This window comes from Gallus gallus, chromosome 2, assembly GCF_016699485.2.
Source record: "Gallus gallus isolate bGalGal1 chromosome 2, bGalGal1.mat.broiler.GRCg7b, whole genome shotgun sequence".
Lineage (NCBI taxonomy): Eukaryota > Metazoa > Chordata > Aves > Galliformes > Phasianidae > Gallus > Gallus gallus.
In genome coordinates, this window is record NC_052533.1 from 570,745 (window position 1) to 591,697 (window position 20,953).

A 20,953-nucleotide genomic window follows, 5' to 3' on the forward strand; every position below is an offset into this window, starting at 1 on the left:
AGGTTCCCTCCCGGGGAGGCGGTTCCTGCCTCCCATGGCCGGCCCCGGGCCGAGTACGGGCAGCGGCCCAGCGCCGCGCCACTGTTGTTATGGCAACGGGACGGCACGAGCGGGCTGCGCACCCTTCCTTCCTGTGACGTCACGCCCGCTCCTCCTCCAATCAGAACCCTCTGCTTTCTCCATTGGCCAACTTGGGGAGGCCGTGTCACACGTGCCCTCGTTGATTGGCTCTAGTCTCGCGCCTCGCGGGAGGGCGGGGCAAAGCAGCTGCAGGCCAATGGCGAGGGGAGGCGGGGTGGCGCTACGCTCACCGAACATTCTGATTGGCTCAAAGGAGGGCGAGGGGGGCGGAGCGGGGCGGTGCGCAGGAAGATGGCGGCCGTGTGGTGGTGGTGGTGGTGGTGGTGAGCGCGGTTGGGTCGGGCCGTCCTTCCCACGGCCCCCTGAGGGCCGCCGTGATCCCCCAGCGCCGGGACGAGGCCCAGCGGTGCCCCGAGCACCCGTAGCATTGAGTTCGGGGGGATCTTTGGCTCTGGCCCTTTTGTTGCTGCCCCTGAGTGAGCTTTGTGGTGGGACGTGTGGGGTTCCTCACGGAAACGCCGATTAACGAAGGACGTGTGCACAGCAGGAGGTCCAGTCAGCACACATCGGTGTGGTAGCGACTCGTTGAAGCTGATTTAAAAGGTTTTCCCTTTCAGTTGAGTCTCTGTTGCTCTGAAATGGAGTGGAGTGGAGTGCTGCTGGGGCTGCGGCCCACGAACTCACCTCTTCCTGGCTCTGAAATCCGTGATTTTCTCAGAGAATTGGGGCCCACTTAGACCTGAACCAGGGTTGCACTGGGTGCCCTTGCAGCCCTCCTTCTGCGTGTTACCTTCGAGCTTTTTCCCTTCTCTGCCTTTATGATGGGTTATTGCTCAGCACTGAGCTGCCCGAGTGCCACCTGCAGGGTCTGCAAGGACAGCACCGCCACTTTCTGTGGTTTCCCTCTCCAAAACAAAGCCCTCCTGAAGCAGTGGATCCACACTGTGGGCCGGGAGGTGGGGATGCCTTCCGAGCACCAGCAGTTGTGTTTGAAGCACTTTGAGGACGGTTCTTCTGAAATCAACCCCTTAAGAATCAGGAAGAACGGATGGCTGCTGAAAGAGGCCGTTCCCAAGAAGTTCATCCTGGGGGAAGATGGGAACTGCCTCGTCAGGACCCCTCACAGACTCTGTGGTAGAAAAAGTAATTAAACTCAGAGGTGAATCCGCAGCTCCTGAAGGTAATCAGGATATTTGGGCCGTGTTTATTTCTGTTAATAGGAGGGATTTCATGCAATGCCAGTCAAGGAGGCAGCCACGCTGGGAGCAACGTTGGTTGGTGACGGAGGGGACTGAATGCATCTGGGAGCTCTTTGTGCTCAGATTCCAACAGCAAGCACTGTGTGCAGTAGCTATGAAGGCAAAGTGTGACCTGCTTCTCACCATGGATGTATAGGTGCTGTGTTTGGGTTCAGACTGCAGCAACAGGGGCTGTGTTCAGCTCATCTCAAATAAGAGTATCCAGATAAAAGACATTAATGGCAGTATGAGAACACATTTTTAACATTTTTCCTTCAGTCTGTTTTTACCTACAGTGCATTCATCATCAATATTCAGTAGGGCTTTAGTTTTGGTTTGCATCACCTTCTGAGTCTTATCAGCAGAGAAAACTCTCGGAGCCAGATCTGATGGGCTGCAGCAGTGCCTCAGGATGTGCTTAAAAAACATCCTGAAGTTTTTTGGGTTTTGATTGTTTTATTAATTCAGCAACCCTGGTTTCCAGTTCACTGACTGCAGTTTTTTTTCCAACTAATTTTTGGCTTCATTGTTTTAGAAAGTCGTTGAGTCACGTTGTTTTAAAGCCATCTTGCTGGTTCCACGCTCCACATAGAAATGACAGGGGGAGATTCATCTGTAAGTTCCATAGGTCGTGTGCTGTGCTAATGCTGTTTGAACAGAGAGGGCTTTCGAGTGTGTACAGCACAGCACCAGCAGTGAGCACTGAATGCTTTCTGTCTTACGTCCCTGGGACGTTTGGGAACGTGGCAGCACAAGAGGGGAGGAGCCTGGAAGAGTGGCAGAATGAACTGCGTGAGGAGGAGGTGATGAAGGATTACAGATCTGTAAGCGCTTCGGGTGGAGGTTATTTTTCCCTTTATTTCTGAAGGCTGAGGGATCTGTGCTGTTTCTAGCCTGCCTCAGGGCCTCCACTCACTCCTCAAACCCTTGGATTTTGTTGTGGATTAATCTCAACTCTGAGTGTTTATCAGAGGAGGTCTTTGCAGTCTGTAACACCTGAAGGACTCTCACTTTTATAACACCTCCATGTGTGCTGCCCGCCCCGCCCTCTGTTGGTGTGAGATGCTCAACCCCTGCACTGCATGGATGGAGTAAGAGGGGCAGTGACAGTGCCTGCCCTGGCAGAGGACTGGGAGTGTCCATTGGTGCCCCAGGTAATACATCTGCTGCCAGATGAGGGGCAAAGGAGAAAAAGGTTTAAACTTTAAAGCAAGGAAAAGGTTTAAACACAGGAGCTAAGAAGCTGGGATGACAGATAGCTCTGTGATTAACGAGTCATAGTCAAGTTCTGTGTTCCTTCATCATCCCCAAATCCCATTGTGTATTGTTTATGTGATTCACACAAGAGTACTGAGCTATATGTGGTGCAGGATGGCTAAATAACACGAGTAACACCCCAGGAAACGAAGAAATCTCACTGGTTAGCATGAAGTGCCTGATGACATTTGAAAGCATTGCTTTCTAAATCTGAAGGTGTGAACCCCTCTGCTTCCTCAGCTTTCAGATGATTCCTTGGATTCACAGCAGAGCAGACCTGATGGTAACTACAGGCTCGAGGTGCTCTGTCTGCAGACCTGAGGAGCCCCAGCAGCTGCTTACTCTGCTTTCTGCTTTGTGGCTCTTCTGTTCTGTTTGGGAGATGCTGATTTAGCCTAACCTCATTCTGTTGCTATTTCCAGGTTAGGTTTCTCAAATTTGAAAATCCCCAAAATGATGAGATGATGTAATTCCACTTTTTTATTCCTTACGTACCTTGTGGTTTCTGTACACAGCTGGAATCTGCAGACAGCGACCTCTATTTTTTGTACAACTCTGATCAGCTAAAAGAAGAGTATGTGCTGTGCCCTGCAGGAGAAGGAATCAGCTGGGGAAAAGCAAGTGTGTGTCAGCAAGGCAGTGAGGAGCGACTGATGGCACACTGTGCCAGACAGCTGAGGTGCACCTGTGTGGCTGCATCAGTTCAAGACCTTCCACTGGTGAACACTTGAGCTTTTCAGTCTTCTAGTTATGGAATTAAAAATGGGAAGACAAATACTGTTCCTCCTGCTCTTAGCTCTCCCCTTAGGTGCCAGAGCAGCTGTGGCAGTCATTTCCTCATTGGATCCATGTGCAGAGGGAAAGGGAGAGGTGCATTTAGACAGTGGGTTGCACAGGTATTCATGGGAAAACGGTGCCTCAAAGTGTTTGCTTACAGTCCTGGCACCCGGAGTGCTGTCCTTTGGGACAGAAATAGACAGGTTCTATTTTTCATAGAACCATGGAATGGCCTGGGTTGCAAAGGCCCACAGTGCTCATCCAGTTCCAACCCCCTGCTATGTGCAGGGTCACCAACCAGCAGCCCAGGCTGCCCAGAGCCACATCCAGCCTGGCCTTGAATGCCTGCAGGGATGGGGCATCCACAGCCTCCTTGGGCAACCTGTTCAGTGCGTCACCACCCTCTGGGGGAAAAACTTCCTCCTCATATCCAGCCTAAACCTCCCCTGTCTCAGTTTAAAACCATTTCCCCTTGTCCTATCCTATCCACCCTTGTAAAGGCATCTAAAACATGAGCAGATTCACACCAAGAAGAATCGTCATACGTACGGACTGTGTTTGAAGCTTTGGTCACCACACAGCCCTGATTGGACACCAGAGAACTCACAGAGGAGAGCAGCCCTATAAGTGTACAGAATGTGGAAAAGCCTTACAGAGAAACCCCAAATGGCCAACCAGCTGTGAGCTCACACTGTGTGTGTGTGTGGCGGCAGTGCCCGATGCCTCCCTGGGAAAGGTTTTGTGTTCTGTTACCAAAACGTCCTCCAGAGGTGATGTGTTCTATCAGCTGTAGGGGAAGCTCTCAAATGAGGTTTCTGAGCTGAATAAAACTCCGAATGCCGTGGTCTGATTTTTGGAGGGTCCTGTGGGCTGTTGGACTCCGCGGTCCTGATGGAGCTCTTCTGATAGGGGCTGTTCTGTGGGTCAGTGAGAGGCCCTGGATGGTGTCGGCCAAAGGCTGGTGATTAGGAGCTGGTGTTAATTGGTGGCTGGATGCTTCGTCTCTGGGAAGGGGACCCGAACAGAGCCGTGTTGGCTGTACCCAAAGCATTCTTTAAGGAGCATTCTGGTACTACAAGGATGGGGAAGCGGCTTTGCTCTGGCTCAGACCCCTGGGAGCCCCCAGGCCACCCCCCCACTGCCCACTGCCTCAGTGCCGCATCCCCGCGGCTCCTGAGCACCTCCGGGGTGGTGACACCTCCGTGGGCAGCTGTGCCAGCGCCCGGCGTCTCTTTGGAGAAGAAATTGCTCCGAGTATCCACCCGGAACCCTTCCTGACAGCCGACCCGACATTTCCAGGCAGGTGAGGGACATCGGCAGTCGGTGCGAAGAGGACGTCGTGCCCGCCCGACCCGGCGAGCTCCTGCGATGCGACGGGCAGCGCGATGGACGCGTGGGGAGCTGCGGGCATTCCTGCTCCGCCCTACGGGCCGCGCTGCCGATTCCTGGGCTGGACGGACCCCGGCCGTGGGGTGGGCACCCCGCCGTGTGCGGGGAGGGGCCGCAGGGACCCCGCGGTGCCCTCATTTCGGGGCCGGCGTCGCCGCAGCTCTGGCAGCCGAGAGTCCCCTCCGCGAGCTCCGGGCCGCGCGGCAGCCGAAGCGGAGAGCCCGGAGCTGCGGGCACCGCCGTCCGCCCGTTCCCCTCCGTCCCCGCCGTCCCCGCGCGGGGCGCCCCGGGGCGGCGATGCGCCGCGGTTGCCGCCTCCCCCCGGAGCCCCCCGCGCCGCGGTGCCGGTGCCGCCCGGTGTCGGTGCCGGGCCGGTAGGCGGCAGTGCTCCGCTCTCTCGCCGCTCCCCGCCCGCTCGGCCCCGGGAGCGGATGCAGTTCCCCGGCTGCCCCCGGCTGCTCGGCGGGGCGGCGGGGCCCGGCCCGCAACGCGCTCCCCCCCGCGGCGCTCCCGGCGGCGCTCCCCGCAGCGGCACCGCTCCGTGCGCGGCGTTGGGCGGCCCCGCGGCCCCGCTCGGCAGCGCTCTCTCCCCGCCTCGGCCCGGTCCCGGCCTGCGGGGCCCGGCGCAGCTCCGCGGGGCCATGGCCGAATGGGCTCCCGCACAGGTAAGCGCGGCCCGGGCCAACCCCCCCCCCCCCTCCCCGCCCCCCCTCCGGCCCCGCACACTGCCCGGAGGCGGAGCCGCCCCGCCCGGCGCTCCCGTAGGGCCCCGATGCGGCCCCCGCGGCCCCGCTCCTCCCCTCCCCGGCCGCCCCCGGATGTCCCCTCCGAGACGTCCCCCCCCCGGTGTCCCCTCACCCCCCCCCCCCCCCCCGCGATGTCCCGCAGCTCCGCGCCGCCCCGTCCCCGCGCCCGACCCGGGGGGGATCCCGCGTGAGCTGACCCAGAAGCCCCCCCCTAAAATACAAAGGCGGAGGGGGGGGTGGTCCCGACCCCATTGCCGCCCCATTGCCGCCCCATTGCCGCCGGCGGATGGGGTGACCTCGTGGCCGGCGTCCGCGGGGACAGCGGCGGGCGGTGGGGATGCGGTGCCGGGGGCGGTGATGACCCCGGGGGTCTCTTCCAACCGCTGTGCCGCGTGAGGTGGTGCGGCGATGGGTCGGAGGTCGGAGGGGTCTTTTGCAGCTGCAATGAATCGCGGGTGGCTCATGGGGACATCCCGGCGCCGCGCACGTGTGGCACACGGACAGCCGGTGGTGGGGCTGGGTGGTCCCGGAGGGCTTTTCCAATCTCTGTGGCTCTCAGAGTTGGCGCGGTGGGATGGGGCGACGGGTGGGTGGGCGTTGGAGGGGTCCTCTTCCATCCTCAGTGATCCGCTGATGCTGCGCAGGGGGCGGCGGCGGGGCCTGGTGGTCTCGGAGGTCTTCTTCGACCCGCGTGGTTCTGCGGAGGTCGGGGTGGTGGGGACGGCTGGGCTTCATCCCAGAGCTCTTCTCCAACCCTCGTGGTTCTGTCCCTCTGTAATTCGCAGGGTGGGGTGGTGGGGGTGGGTGGCGAAGGTCTCCAACCACAGCGAGGCGACGGCTGTAGGAGCAGGCGTGGTGGGGAGGGGCTGCTCAGCCGACGGCCCTTCTCCAAGCTCTGTGGCTGTGAGCCGTGCCGCCGCCTCTCCCGGGGTCGGGCACGGGACGGGGTTGGGTCGGTGCGGGGTCAGAAGGAGCAGCGCTGCCGTGGCCCCCCAACCCGCGCCTCCCCGCGCAGGTGCAGGAGTGGAACGTGGAACCGCCCCACCTGATGCCTCTGCAGCCGCCGCTGCTCCCGGAGCGGGCGCACGTGAGGGAGGCGCAGCTGCACTCCGCCGAGGCGTCGCTGTGGACGGTGGTGGCCACGGTGCAGGCGATGGAGAGGAAGATCGACCTGCTGGCCACCCGGCTGCTCAGCCTGGAGGGCCGCTCGGGGACGGCCGAGAAGAAACTCCTGGACTGTGAGAAAACCGCCATGGAGTTCGGCAACCAGCTGGAGAGCAAATGGGCCGTGCTGGGCACCCTCATCCAGGAGTACGGGCTGCTGCAGCGGCGCCTGGAGCACGTGGAGAACCTGCTGAAGAACAGGAACTTCTGGGTGCTGCGGCTGCCCCCCGGCCCCCGCGGGGAGGTGCCCAAGGTGGGGCCGCGTCAGGGCCGGGTGGCGCCGGGGGGGTCCCGGAGCCCATGGGGACGGCTGCTCCGAGCGCCGGGCTTTTGTCCCTGCAGGTGCCGGTGACGTTTGTCGACATCGCCGTCTACTTCTCGGCGGAGGAGTGGAAGAATTTGGAGGAGTGGCAGAAGGAGCTGTACAACAACCTGGTGAAAGAGAACTACGAGTCGCTCATCTCCCTGGGTACGCGGCCCCACCGGCCCCGCATTGCAGCGCTCCCGCCTGACCCCACTGCGGGCACCGGGGGGGCCCGGCCACCGCTGTGACACGCGTGGCGTCCCCCCGGGCAGATGCAGCACTGTCCAGGAGTGACGCGCAGCCCCGGCTGGAGCGCGGGGACGTGCCCTGCGGCCCCGACCAGCAGGACCTGGAGCAGCGCGAGATGCCGCCCGATGCCTGTGCGGGTGAGGCCCCATCCCGGCCCCAGCCCCGCTGCCGTTAGGGTGCACGCCTCCAGCATCCCGTCCCTACAGGCTGCGCTGAGGCCGTCTGGTCCCGCCGGCTGTGTTCGGTCACCCATCCCCGTTGGACATCCCGTGGTCACCCATCACTTTGGCGTACCCCATGGTCACGTGGCCCCGCGCGCTGGCCTGTCCTCAGCCAACGCCATCAACCATCCCTGGGCAGCCAACACCATCCAGTAGCCACCTGTCCCCACGGCATGTCCCGTGGTCACTTCTGGCTGTCAGACGTGCCGTGGTCATCGTCATGGAATGTGTTGTGGTCACCCATCCCCATGAGATGGATGTCTGCTGGCCACCCGCCCCCACGGGATGTCTGTCGTCACACAGCCGTGTGGGATGTCTGATGGCCACCCATCCTTATCACACGTCCCATGGTCACCTGTCACCATGGGCTATCCCGGGCTCACCCAACCATGCGGGATGTCCCACGGTCACCCATCCCCATGGGACATCCCACGTTCACAAAACCCTATGGGATGTCCCGTGGTCACCCAATTCTGCGGGATATCCAATGGCCGCTCATCCCTTTGCGATGTCCCGTGGACACCTGCCCCTATGGCACGTCCCATGGTCATCTGTCTTCTTGGGATGTCCCACTGTCATCCATCCCCATGGGATGCCTCGTGGCCACCCGTCCCTACAGGATGTCCTGTGGTTACCCAACCCTATGGGATGTCCCATGGTCAGCTGCCCCTATGGCGTGCCCTGTGGTCACCCATCCCCACAGCTCCGCAGGGAGCTGTACGCGGTCCCATCACTGCTGTGGGACAGGGACACCCCGAGGCAGTGATTGGGGCTGTGCTGGGTGGCCGCAGCCCGGCGCCGGCCAAGTCTCTCCTTGTGCACAGAGCCGCTGATCTCCACCTCCGACATCCTGTCCCGGATCAAGCAGGAGGTGGCATTTGTTGGGGAGCAGCAGTTTGGGGATGACCGGGGGATGCCCACCGACCCCTGTGCAGGTGAGGTCTCCATTGCCCGCAGCATCCGCCGGCCCTCAGTGTGGTCCCTTCCCCACAGCCCCGTGTCCCCATCCCTGTCCTTCCCCACAGGTGCAGACGCCCTGATCACAGCTCACGACTTCTTGTCGTGGATCAAGCAGGAGGAGGAGCCGTGCGTCAGGGAGCCCTGGGAGCTGCCAGAGAGGGAAATCCTGCCCGGCCCTCTGCCTGGTCCTGGCCCCGGTGAGCAACGCCCCACAGCCACTGCAGGCTGTGCCGATACGTGCTGGGGTTTGGCACCCATTCTGCCTCCCTGGGTGTCACGGTGGCAGTGAGGCCAAGCCCCCGCCGTGCTGTGCGCTGGTGTTGATGTGGGTTGGGGGTGGCACTGGGGAGAACCCAGTGGGGTGCCCCCATGGGCATCCTGGTGGCCGTGAGGACGGCCGTGCCCACGCACCGCGGTGCCCTGGTTGAAGCAGGAATGGGTTTTCGGGTGCATAGGCTGCTCCGTGCTGAGGGTGCACTGGGGTCCACGTTGTCCCCGCGACCCCAGTCCTTCTGTGGTGAGCCTGCACTGGAGACGACGTTGTCCCCACGACCCCAATCCTTCCGTGCCAGGGACGCACTGGAGACCGCACCGTTGGCGTGGCCCCATTCCCCACCGGCCGCTGACCAAAGCTTTCCCCCCCACAGCCGGCGAGGGGCTGCTGGTGAAGATGGAGGAGCAGCGGTGTCCCCGCGCCGACCCCCCCGAGGAGGCGCTGCCGGGCGCCTCGGGCGAGCTGCTCTTCCCCGCCCCGAGCTTCGGGGGCCCGGACGGACAGGCGGTGCCGGCGGCGGCCGGGGGCAACGTGGCGGCGCAGCACAGACTGAGCAAAGCGCTGAGCGCCGAAGCGGGGCCGGCGGCCGAGCCGGGGGGGGTCCCGGGGCCGGCGGCGGAGGAGCGTCCGCACGGCTGCGCCGAGTGCGGGAAGAGCTTCAGCGGCAAGAAGAGCCTCCGCATCCACCAGCGCAGCCACGCGGCGGAGCGGCCGTACCCGTGCGCGGAGTGCGGCAAAAGCTTCAACTGCCACTCGGGGCTGGTGCGGCACCAGATGATCCACCGCGGCGAGCGGCCCTACAAGTGCACCGAGTGCGGGAAGTGCTACAGCCGCAAGGAGCACCTGCAGAACCACCAGCGGCTGCACACCGGGGAGCGGCCCTTCGTCTGCGCCGCCTGCGGGAAGAGCTTCATCCGCAAGCAGAACCTGCTCAAGCATCAGCGCATCCACACGGGGGAGCGGCCGTACCAATGCCCGGCCTGCGGCCGCAGCTTCCGCTACAAGGAGTCCCTCAAGGACCACCAACGCGTGCACGGGGCCGAAGCCGGCCCCCCTCCGCCGCCGCAGCCCCCCGGGCTGCCCCCCGGAGATTAGGGGAGGGCCGCCCCACGGCTGCGGACTGAGCCCCCCTCCCCCCCCCCGGCCGCGGGGGCACGCGTTGGCCACGGAGCTTTGTACCAAATGCGGGCACCCGGCCCCGCCGAGGACGGCCGCTCGGCAGCCCCACGCTCGCCCCCCGCCCCCCACCCCCCCCGACAATGCGGGGAACGACGGGCGGAGCCGCCACCGCCGGCCGTGTCCCCGTCCCCGCCTGCCGCTCTGCCCCCCCCGCTGCTTATTTTTACTCCCCGTGCCGTCCCGCTCTGTACAGTGCTTGGGGTGTCGTTTTGTATGGACAGTGCAACGCAGAATAAAGTCGTGCTGGGCTGCTGCGCCTTCGCCCTGGCCCCGTGGGGTCCCCACTCAAAGCCACCCCAGGAGAGTGGCAGCTGTGTCCCGTCCCCCCCCCCCAGCCCCGAGCAGAGCAGTGGGCGCAGCAGAGCGGCCGTGCGGCGCTCAGTGCTGCCGGCGGTGTCCCGGAGGAGCGGCACAGCCCCAACCCGCAGAGACCCCCACCCCGCAGAGCCGCTCCTGGCACTTCTCGGCGCTCCGCAGCATTTCTCATTCTCCTTTTTCTCACTGAACTCTCAGCGCTGGGAATGGCGCTGTGTGCAGAGCCCCCCCCCCCCCCCCCCCGCACTCCCCCCGGATTCCCAAAGCGGCACCAGGAATAAAACCCACCCGCTGCCCATCTCCCTCCTCCGCCTGCTCGTTGTGTCCCCCCCTCCCCCTCAATGTGCCCATACAGCCCAGCGAGGACTGCACCTCCATCACCCACACGCGGTGCTGCAGTCCCCCCGGCACGGCCCATGCATGGACGGGGGGGATGGGGGTCACATCCCATGGGGGGGGCAGGCAGGGAGGCCACAGCTGCAGCCCCAGCAGTGAGCCGACAAATGCAGTGCTGGCTTTTCTCTTCTTTTTTTTTTTGCCTTTTTTTTTTTTTTGCCTGTTTTTAGGGTTTTTTTTGTTTTGTTTTGTTTTTTTGAAACAGAAGTTTACGGTTATATGCAAATTAGGTCATTAAATGATTTGCATAAAATGTTCGCCCACCAGCGACTAAAAGTGTTCCTAACACTTCCCCACCCCCCCAAGGTAGTAATCCTACTCCACTATGCGCCGTCGCACGCACGCCCCTTCGGCACCGCGCACGCACACACCTTGCACGCGCGTGTGCGTCGCTGCACCCCCAGCCTGGGCTCGCACACACGCGCCGGGCGGGCAGGCGGGCATGCACGGTGCCGGCCGCCCCCGTCCCCGAACCTCCGTGCCGGCACGGCGGGCACCGACTTCGCTCCCGGCCCCCACGAGCAACGCGCACCCGCGGCTCCGGGGAGGGCTGTACGCACACCACGTCCTTCGCGGGACGGCGTCCCCCCCCGGCCTAGCTGTTGGCGAGGAACAGCCGTCTGTGTCTGGAGGCGGAGCCGCGCGGTCGGCCCCGACGGCGGCCCCGGCCCCGGTTGCCGAAGGGGCTGCGGCCGGGCACGGCGCCCTCCGCCCAGCCGGCGCTCCCCGCCTGCGGCTCGGGGAAGCCGGGCTCGGCTTTGGGCTGCTCGAGGAGCGGCCCGGGCTCCGGCCGGGGCTCTGCGGGCGGCCCCTGGCTCTGGCGGGCGCTCGCCCGCTCCTGGCGCAGGTAGCGCAGCTCGTCGCGGATGTCCGTCAGGACGCCCAGCAGGCGGAACTGCAGCTCGCGGTCGCGGGCGCGCTCCTCGCGCTGCGTGGCGCGCTCCTCCTGCCACATGGCCAGCTCCTGGTGGTACAGCTGGTCCCACTGCTCCTCCAGGTCCAGCAGGTGATGCATGTTAGTCCTCCAGCTGTCCCGGCGGTCCTCCCGCAGGCGGGAGCAGCCCGAGCCTCGGGCCGGGCCGGGGGCGGCGGGGGCGTCCCCCGGCGGAGAGGCGGAGGAGGGCAGCGACTCCTCGGTCAGGGCGCCGCCGTGCAGCGGGGAACGCGCCGGGGGATCCTCGTCGGGGGGCTTCTCCCAGGCGGGCCCCATCAGTACCCTGGGCAAAGAGCCCCCCTCCGGGCCCGAGCCCCCCGCCTGCTCCTCGGGGTGCGAGGAGTCGATAGCACGGCCCAGGGGGGGCAGCTCAGACACCCCGTCGTGGCCCCAGTCCGAGTGAGAGTCCGCGGGGTTCAAGGGGTCCTCGGGCAGGGAGGTGACGGAGCCCTGGGAGCTGCAGCGGCGGATCAGCATGGCCTGGCGGGACAGTTTCATGTCCTCCTCTGCTGACAGCGGGGCCTCGGGGCCGGGCTGCAGCCCCACCGCCCCGCCGTGGCCCCTCTCCACCTCCCGGCCTTCCCGTTCCTCCTCCTCCGACATGGACGCGTAGGACACGAGGGACTCGTTGCGCAGGGATGGGGATATGGCCGTCATGTCCGGAGTCCGCAGCTCCGGTCCCGACTCGGCTGGAAGAGAACGGAAACCCTCCCGTGAGCACACACGGCTGCCCCGTCCCTTCGGCACTGCCCCCCCCCCCTTCCTGACGCTGCCTGTCCATCCCTCGACGCGCCCTCCCTGCACACCTCCCGGCACCCCACAGCTGTGGGCTCCGCAGGCCCGGCGCCGCAGGGAACAGCCTTTGTCTCTCCTTGGGTTCGCTGCACAGACGCTGCTCACAGAGCAGGAGTAAACACCAGGGCTTACAATACTGTGCTCTGGGCTCACGCACCCACGGCCCTTTGGGCTGTGCAGATCTGGAGGCAGCACCCACAGGGCCGGCTCAGAGCTGGGCTCTTCCACACCACGACCACGCTCCTGGGGCAGACCGCTCCCCACCTCAGCCAGGTCCCCAGGCTCCAAACAGCCACTGCTGCCCTCCTCTCCCAACACCACGAAGCCCCAGCACAGCCTTACCCGAGCTGCTCTGCCCTTCCCCTCGGCTGTACTCGCAGATGACCGAGGGGTCGGGGCTCTGCACCGCCAGCCGGGGCGCAGCAGAGCCCTCCACGTCGGGCAGGGACGAGGGCTGCCCGTTGGTGTCGATGTAAATGCTGGGGTGGCTCACGCCGGGCTGCAGGTGCATGAAGGACTGCTTGGATGCTCCGGGGAAGAACAGATCTGTGGGACACAGAGAATCCAGCCTCAGTCACGGTGACAGCAGCACCGTCAGCTCACGTGGCACGGCGTTGAGGGCGAGAGGGTGCACATGGCACGGGTGACCTGCTAACACCAAAGTGCCTCCTAAAGGGCCAGCCTGCGTGGCTGCTTGCCATCGCCTGCCCACAGGACTGGGCTTGCACGCCCTGAACTTCCCTCCCCCGTCCTCTTCCTCAAGCCCCAAATTTTCCTGCACTGCACCAAGAAGGGGCTTGGGTTCTGAAACAGCCCGAGCCTGCTTCAGAAGAGAAACGAGAGCCATGCTGCCCACCCATCCCCAACGGACTCTGACGAAGAGGAGAGGAAGGAGCAGGAACAGCTGCTGGTGTCCTCTGGGGTACAAAGAAGCCAGACACGTCCCCTTGGTGGAAACGAAATGGCGCAGGGGATGTTACCCAACAGCAGAACCTGCATGAGACCACAACTCAGGTGTATTCGGCCCCAAAGCCTCACACAACAACACAGTAGTGCAGCTGCTGCTCCCAATCCCTCCGACTTCAGCCCAAAGCGAGGGACACTAACACTGAAAGGAAGAGGGGGAACAAAATCCTATCCCATCTTCTACCGCCTTCCTTCAGATGGCATCCAGCGAGGCCAGGCAGCGTGCTGGACTTAACACCACCACCACCAACAGGACCCACTCCGCAACGCCTGACGCGCTCATATCAATCCCAGGTTATTTCTATGGTGGATGTTTAATTCCAGCACACTCAGTTTCCAACCCCGGCGCTCCGCTATTCAGATATTATGCGACTGCAGCCCTGCTGCGTGCTGCAATCCCAACACAAACCACGCATAAGAGCAAAACCCAAAGTCTCCTTCCAGCACCCGACTGCTCGGCAGACCCCGGAGCTTCCAGGGCTGACGTTACCAGGGCGGACACCGCTTGAGAGCGCAGGCGGGGCTGCAGCACAGGGCTCTGCTGCCCCAGCTCTCCCGGCCCCAGAGAAGCACCACGACTGACCTGGGTCCAGGATGATTTCGGGCTCTGAGTCGTGACTGGCCTGCAAGAAGGTGGAAGCCACCATCTTCTCCAGGGGCGTGAGGCGCGGCTTGTGGAGCGGCCCGCCGGCGCGGTTCATGGGCAGGTGCTTCTTGGAGGTGATCTTCTTCTTGACGTCCAACCGCAGGTCGCGCCACTTGTGCTTGAGGTCGTCGATGGAGCGCTCGGTGTAGCCCAGGAAGTTGACACGGCTTTGGATTTGGGTCCAGAGCTGCTTCCGGCGCACGGGGTGAGCCCGCAGGGCTTCAGACCCATACAGGGCGCTGAAATGCCGGACCACATTCCAGACCAACGTCTCGGTCTCGTCATTGGAGAAGTTGGCCTTCCTCTTCCGGCCAGATGCTGGCATCGCCTGCGAGGCTGCGGCAGAGGTGGAAGGGGCACAATTGAACCTCGGTCCCCACTCCTCTCTGTCAGCTCCTGGGGGAAACATGGGGCTGCGGGAGCCCGAGGGAGCCGCGGAGGAGGGAGCCGAAGCAACGGCCCCCGAGGCATCCATGGCAGGGGAGGCTTGGGCCGGGGAGGATCTAAAGAGCCGCTTCGGCACACCACGCGGCAGGGGGGCACCTCATCCCCTCGCCCCGGCACCTGGGAGGGGAGAAAAGGAAAGGGCAGCGGTGGGTGGTGGCAGAGCATCGCCCCACAGGGCCCCTGTGGCAGGCAGGGATACGGCGGGAGACCCCAGCCCTCTCCAACCAGAGGTATCCGGGGCCCCCAGCCCGCTACCGGGGGCACGGGGAGGATCACGGACACAGTGACGCGGGCTGCGGTCCCACTGCAAGCACCTCGGGGCCACGGTGAGCGCTGCGGGGCCGCGCACAGGGCGACGGGGAGAGCCTCGGGGCCATGGGGAGGCGTCAGCGCCTCACCGAGGGCAATGAGGAGCAGCTCAGGGCCATGGGGAGCGGCTCGAGTCGCACACTCAGTGCCCCACACACGGCTTTGTAGGAGCCCCAGGGCCGTGGCGGGAGCCACAGCGACAACTTCAGCACCACAGCCACTGCTTCTGGGCCACAGGGAGAGCTTTGGCCACGCGCAGCACCCCGGGTCCACGGCCAGGACCTTGGCGATGGCCGCAGCCGTGGCAAAAGCATCGAGGCTCCATGGCCACAGCAAAGACCTCGGCCGTGGCGCAGGCGTCGGACCATGGCGAAGGCTCTGGCCGCGGTGAGCATCTCAAGGCCGTGGTGAGAACCTTACAGCTCGGTGCTGTCAGCTCTGTGCCATTGGGAAGGGGACGGTGAGCCGACACGGCGGCCGCCCACTGGGTTATGGCACAGCAGCGCCTCGGGTTCCAAGTGAGGACCTCAGGGCCACGGCGAACCCCTCAGCTCCAACAGGAGAGCCCGGGAGCCACCGCGAAGCCCTCGGTGCACGGCAAACAGCTCACGGCCACGGCAAAGGCAGCGGCAAAGGCCTCGGACACGGCGGGTACCTCAGGGACCGAGGTGACGGCCCCGGGGTAAGGCCTGCGGCCGCGATGAGCGCCTCAAGGCCACGGCAAAGAGCTCGGGCAAGATGGGGAACACCTCGGGCTCGCAGGAAGGGCTGCGGGGCCACAGCGAAGGCCTCGGCCGCCGTGAGCGCCTCACGGCAACGGAGGAGACCGCGGCCAACGCTCCGGTCGCGGCGAGCGCCGGGCGGCGACGGAGAACACCTGGAGAGCACGGCGGCGCCTCGGGCACGGCGCGGCCCGGCACGGCCCTGGGGAGCGGCTCCGGACCGCGGCGTGGGCTCAGCGGAGGCCTCGGGCACGGAGCATCCTCCCGGCCCGGCCGCGGAGAGCGCCCGAGGAGCGCGGCGTGAGCCCGGCGGGGCACGGCGAAGGCCTCGGCCGCGACGAGCGGCTCGGAGCCCGGCCCGGGGCCGCACCGCAGGGCCGCAGCCCCGCAGGGCCCGGCTGAGGCCTCGCCCCCCCCCGCCGGGGGGGCACCGCCACAACGGGCTGCCCCGCAGCGCCCGGCGCTCTGCCCCTCTCGGGCCGCCTTTTGTTCGCGCTCGCCGCCGGGCACCGGGGACAAAGGGGCCGGGGCCGGTGCCTGCCCTCGACCGCCCCCACCACCACCACCACCTCCGGGCGGAGCGCCGGGCCCGGCCCAGGGCCGAACTCCCCCCTCCCCGCGGGGCAGGGCGGCGGCGCCTACCTGTGCCGGGCCGGGAGCGCGCGGGGGGAGCGGCGGGGGGAGCGGCGGAGCCGGGCTCGGTGGGCTCAGCTCCGTTGGCGGCGGGTAATGGCTCCCGCCTCGGCGGAACTCGCCTTCATTTCCTCCGCCTCCGAGCGGCGCGGCGCGGCGCGGCGCGGGGCTGCGCGCCTCGGCCTTTGGGCGCCCCCTGCCGGCAGCGCCGCGGAACGACGCCGCGTAGCGCTGCGCGGGGCGGGGGGCGGGGCCGGGGGCGCGGCGATGCGGGGCGGCCGCGGTCCGCCGTGCGGCGGCCGGGATGCGGGCTGGTGCCGACTGCGCCGTGCCCGCTCTGACCGCGCGGTGGCCGCTCCTTGCCGGCTCTCCTTGCACGCTCCACGTGCCGTGCATTCTCCTGCCCCCCCCCCCCCCGGCTCCCCTCCAGCGCACGCCGCCCCTACGAGCCCGGAACGGCCCTGTCCCCCCCTCGGCAGCTCTCCGCTCCCCTCCCCGCACCTCCGTGCTGCTCATTTACACCCCCATGGGGTGCCCCCCCCCCCCCCCCCTCCTTGCACTCCCTGCACCCCCGGGCAGACTCACAACGGGCGCCCCCCCCCCACCCCGTGCACCCTAATAGGCACTGGGGTGCATCCTGCCCCCCCCCGACACACAGCCCTTGGCTCCCCCCAGCGGCCCCTTGGGTGAACTGACCCCCCCCTCCCCCACCAGGCCCATTGCCCACCCCCCACTCGCCGCACCCCAATGTACCCCCTGCCCTGGGCACCTCACTGAGCACCTCCCACGTGTCCCACCGCAGGTGTGTCCCAGCGAGCACCCCCTGCCCAAAACACCCCATCACTCCCCCCCCCCCCCCCCCACAGGCCCGTCTGCCCCACTGCTTTTGAAGGGGCAACAACCCAACAGGTACCTGCTTTGTCCCGGTGCTCTCCTTAGCACCAGACTGACCCTGGGTACCAGCAGAGGTCCCCCTTTGTGGAGGGGGCTCCAGGCTTCAGCAGGAGGGGGCACGAAGCACCCTTGGGAGTTGTGGGGACAGCCTTGCCCCCAGCCCCAGCTGTCCCTTGTACCGTATACACAAACTGGGGGATGTCCCTGTGTCCCATCCCAACCTGGGGACACGGTGCTGCAGAGGATGGCAGTGCTGAGGACAAGGTACCCCCAGAGGTACCCAGGGGTGTTAGGCTGAGGGGTCCTGCACGCATCGGGGGACTGTTCTGGGGGCTCCCAGGGCACTCATGGGTGCCACCAGTGAGGTCTGTCCCCAGCCCATGGGGAGGGGACAATGGGACACTCAGGGTGGCACAGCTGCTGTCAGCAGCAAAACCCCCGCCTGGAGGCATGCAGCACCTCCATTCATTGCTCAGCTGGAAGCAACCACGATGAATGACAACAATCACCAGCTCTGTGCTTTGCTGACTTGCACAGTTTTAATGTGCCCGTTGCCAACCTCTGGAGCTCCCTGATTCTTTGCTGGGCCCAGCGAGCACGGTGGCATCATCCCCTGCCCCCCTCCCTCCCTCATACGCAGTGCAGCTCCACAGCGGCAATGGCTGCTGCTGGCAGAAGCTCTGCTCCTGATGGGACACCCAGTGGTGCCACCACCCCACTCACTGCTTGGGCCGGCTGTCCCTGAGCAGCGCTGGCTCTGCACCGGTTGACACCGCGTGTACAGCATCCTGCAGCGCATAGAACACCTGCAAGAGGTCCGGCGAGGTGGCCCGGCACTCCAGGAACCGTCGCAGCGTGGCCAGGCTGTCCCACACCTCAGGCTCTGAGGGGCACGGCCGCACCGCCACCGGTTCCCCAGAGTCCTCACCCTCCTCCACAGCCCTCTCCCAGTCCTCTGCCTCGGCCGTGTCAACGTCTGCAAGGCGCTCCAGCCCCTCATCCATCAACCCAAAGCTCTCCAGCTGCTCCCGGCCAAGCCAGACGGGTGCCAGCGGCGCGTCAGGGCTGCTATTGGGGCTGAAGCTGGCGGCACGGAAGCAGCTGGTGATGAGCCCCGGGCGCACGTCACCCCACGCTTGTGCCAGCATGTGCAGGGCGTCCAGCAGGGTGGGTGGCTCCGAGCTCTGCGCCGCTGGGAGTTGGGTCAGCAGCCGGCGCCGGTAGTGGCCCTTCAGGTCCCTGGCGATGCCACGGTGCAGGGGCTGTGCCAGCACGGCCGCAGGCGGCGTGAAAACCATCCGGACGTTGGACAGCTCGAGGTAGGGGTGCTCCTCGCGCTCCTCGACGAGCAGCAGGACGCTCTTCCCCTTGCGCCGCATCTCCTCATTGAAGTCCCGCAGCCACTCGGCAAACAGCGCGGCGCTCAGGCGGCTGCCACCGCGGTAACTCCAGGGCATGTGCCGCAGGTTGACGCTGTGCAGGCAGCGGGGATGGGCGCCGCGTCCCACCGCCCGCAGCGCCGCCTTCTCCGAGCCGTCAGCGTTGGTGCAGAGCAGCAGCGTCAGCCTCTCGCCGTCGGCTCTCAGCTGCACCTCAGTCTCCCCGCAGCTGTACACCTCCGAGGGCGCGTAGCTGCGCAGCAGCTCGGGCAGTGAGCTCTGGTGCTCAGCCCCACCGTCCTGCGCCGGCTTCTCGAGGGCGACGTTATGGCGCAGCCTGAAGCGTGCCAGCCAGCTGCCGCTAGGCTCGAAGCCCGGCATGCCCAGCGCCTCGGACACGTGCTTGGCCTTCAGCTGCAGCAGCGTGCTGCTGACGGGCAGCTCGGCAGCGCGGGCGCCCTCCACCCAACGCAGCAGAGCGGCCTCCACCGCTCCCTCCTTGCCTTCCCTCTTGCGCTTGCGCTCGGGGTTGCCGTTGCGCCGCCACTCGCTCAGGATCCTCTCCTTGTTCTTAATGATGCGGCAGATCTGCGGCTGCGACACACCGAAGCGCTTGGCCAGCTCGCTCTGGGACACCTTGGGGCCTTCCAGCATCTCCAGCACGCGCACCTTCTCCGTCAGCGACAGCTCCTTGCGCTCCTTGCGGGGTGCCGAGGGCTCCAGGGCCAGGCCTCGGCCGCAGGCACTGCACAGAGAGGGGCAGCTCCCAGCCGTGCCGGGCCGCAGCCCCCCAGCAGGCCGCAGCCCCCCAGCAGGCCGCAGCCCCGCACTAGGCCGCAGCCCTGCCCCAGCCCTCTGCGCGGCACCGAGGCCGCACTCGGAGCACTCCGGCCCCAGCCCGGCCCCGGCACTCTCGGTGGGGCTCAGCCCCGCATCGCCCGCGCCGGGGCCCGGCCCGGGGCCGCCGCAGCGCTGCTCCCACGGCGGCACAGCGCTGTGTTCCTCCCTCTGCCCATCCTTCTCCTCCAGCCATCGCCCTGCGGAGACACGAGAGCGTTTCTGAAGCGAAACCTTTCCGATCCGGCACAACGCCCTCATCCCGAGGGCTCGGGGTGGTGACCCCCGGTCGGTCCGGGCCTTACCGAGGGTGCCCAGCTGCTCGCGCTCCTCCTTCATGGGGCCGCGCCCGCACCGCACCGCACCGCACCGCACCGCACCGCACCGCACCGCACTCCGCCGCCCCGCGCGGCCCCGCTGCCGCCGCCGGGAGCGCGCGCTTAGCCCCGCCCCACCCCGCTCCTCTCCTCCCACCCCATTGGGCCACCGCCGTCGGGCTCCGCGCGCGGATTGGCTGCGGGGCGGCCAATCAGAGGCGGAGAAGGCCCTGGGGGGGCCAGCGGGCGGCCGGGCGGGAGAGCGCGCGCGAGGTGATGTGCGATGACGTCAGAGGTGGCATGACAATGATGTGGGATGACATCAGAGTGGTGTGGGATGCCATTGGACCGGTGTGGGTGACGTCCTCAGTGTGGGATGATGTGAGGTGACGTCACGGCGATGTGAGGTCACACTGTAGTGGCGTGGGATGACATCAGCAGTGCGCAGTGACATCGGAGCGGTGCGGAATGACATCAGAGTGGTGCGGGTTTGCATCACAGCCATGTAGGATGACGTCAGAACGGTGTGTGGTGACCCAGCAGTGTGGAATGACACCACAGCAGTGCCGTGTGAAGACATCCCGGCAGTGTGTGATGACGTCAGAGCAATGTGAGATGATGTCAGAGCAGTGCAGTGGGCAAAGCGAGAGCAGTGTTGCAGTACTGGGCACAGAGCTGCAATGCTGGGTGCATGGTTGCAGAACGGAGTGCCGCAGGTTCAGCGTCGCTGCGCTGCATGCACTGAGCGTTGTGGTGTTGCAGTGTTGCAGCAGTGATGTGATGCTGTGTGTTGCAGTGCTACATACAGCACTGCTGGATGCACGGTTGCAGCACCAGATGTTTGCGCTGCTGCAGCGTTGCACTGTTGCAACATGAGCTCTTGCAGACAGTTGTGCTGTTGCACTGTTGCGCAGTTGTAGTGGCGGCTCTTGCACTCTTGCAGTGTTGCACTGTTACAGAACAGGCTGTTTCACTACTGCGTTGTTGCAGTGCTGCAGTGTTGCATTGCACACTATTGTGCTGTTGCACTGCCTCACCGTTGCAGCGCAGACTGCTGCAGCGCTGCATTGCTGCACGGTAGCTCTGCTGCAGCTCACACTGTTGCACTGTTGCTCTGTCACACAGCTGCACTATTCCAGCTCAGGCTGCCGCAGCATTGCACTGCTATGCTGTCTCACTGTTGCAGCTCACTGTTGCAGTGTCGCACTGTCGCAGCTCAGGCTGTCACACTGGCACGGTGTCGCGCTGTTGCAACTCAGTCTACTGCAAATATGCACTGTCACACTGTCGCACTGTCGCGGCTCAGGCTGTAGCGCTGTCGCGCTGTCGCAGCCCCGCTCTGTCGCACCGCCGCGCCGTCGCGCCGCGCCGCCCCGCCCCGACTCCTCCCGGCCGCCAGGGGGCGCTGTGGCCCCGCCCCGCCGCTCCCAGCGTGCGCCGCGCTCGCGCCATGGCCGCTCTGCTCCGCCGCTGCTGAGAGGCGCCGGGCCCGCACCGCCGCCGCCGCCGCCGCCGCCGCCGCCC

The 20,953-nt window shown here is 65.5% G+C and overlaps 4 protein-coding genes across 6 annotated transcripts in view; 2 read left to right on the forward strand and 2 right to left on the reverse strand.

The window, feature by feature from the left end:
- GIMAP7L5 (GTPase IMAP family member 7-like 5) overlaps positions 1-20,953 on the forward strand; it is a 598,436-nt gene that overhangs the window by 163,613 nt on the left and 413,870 nt on the right. The window lies entirely within an intron of this gene.
- Positions 345-10,814, forward strand: LOC107052489 (zinc finger protein 282-like). 3 transcript variants are annotated; one of them, XM_025147382.3, is made up of 8 exons: positions 345-1,261; positions 3,092-5,407; positions 6,504-6,905; positions 6,995-7,121; positions 7,229-7,342; positions 8,251-8,361; positions 8,452-8,583; positions 8,959-10,814. In XM_025147382.3, exons 2-8 carry the CDS (start codon positions 4,739-4,741, stop codon positions 9,753-9,755), a joined length of 2,352 nt encoding a protein of 783 aa, XP_025003150.2. In that variant the 5' UTR covers positions 345-1,261; positions 3,092-4,738; the 3' UTR covers positions 9,756-10,814. The 3 variants fall into 3 exon arrangements, with proteins under 3 accessions (XP_025003150.2, XP_015136659.2, XP_015136660.2); XM_015281173.4 differs by having other exon boundaries at positions 345-5,407; XM_015281174.4 differs by having other exon boundaries at positions 345-5,407; positions 9,034-10,814.
- LOC426355 (t-SNARE domain-containing protein 1-like) lies at positions 11,134-16,198 on the reverse strand. The gene is made up of 4 exons (XM_015281175.4): positions 16,012-16,198; positions 13,829-14,455; positions 12,622-12,825; positions 11,134-12,173 (listed from the first exon to the last, which is right to left on the reverse strand). Exons 2-4 carry the CDS (start codon positions 14,364-14,366, stop codon positions 11,146-11,148), a joined length of 1,770 nt encoding a protein of 589 aa, XP_015136661.2. The 5' UTR covers positions 14,367-14,455; positions 16,012-16,198; the 3' UTR covers positions 11,134-11,145.
- On the reverse strand, positions 17,414-20,909 carry LOC107052490 (tigger transposable element-derived protein 3-like). The gene is made up of 2 exons (XM_015281180.4): positions 19,418-20,909; positions 17,414-19,312 (listed from the first exon to the last, which is right to left on the reverse strand). The coding sequence occupies exons 1-2, from the start codon at positions 19,449-19,451 to the stop codon at positions 17,616-17,618; spliced, it is 1,731 nt and encodes a 576-aa protein (XP_015136666.2). The 5' UTR covers positions 19,452-20,909; the 3' UTR covers positions 17,414-17,615.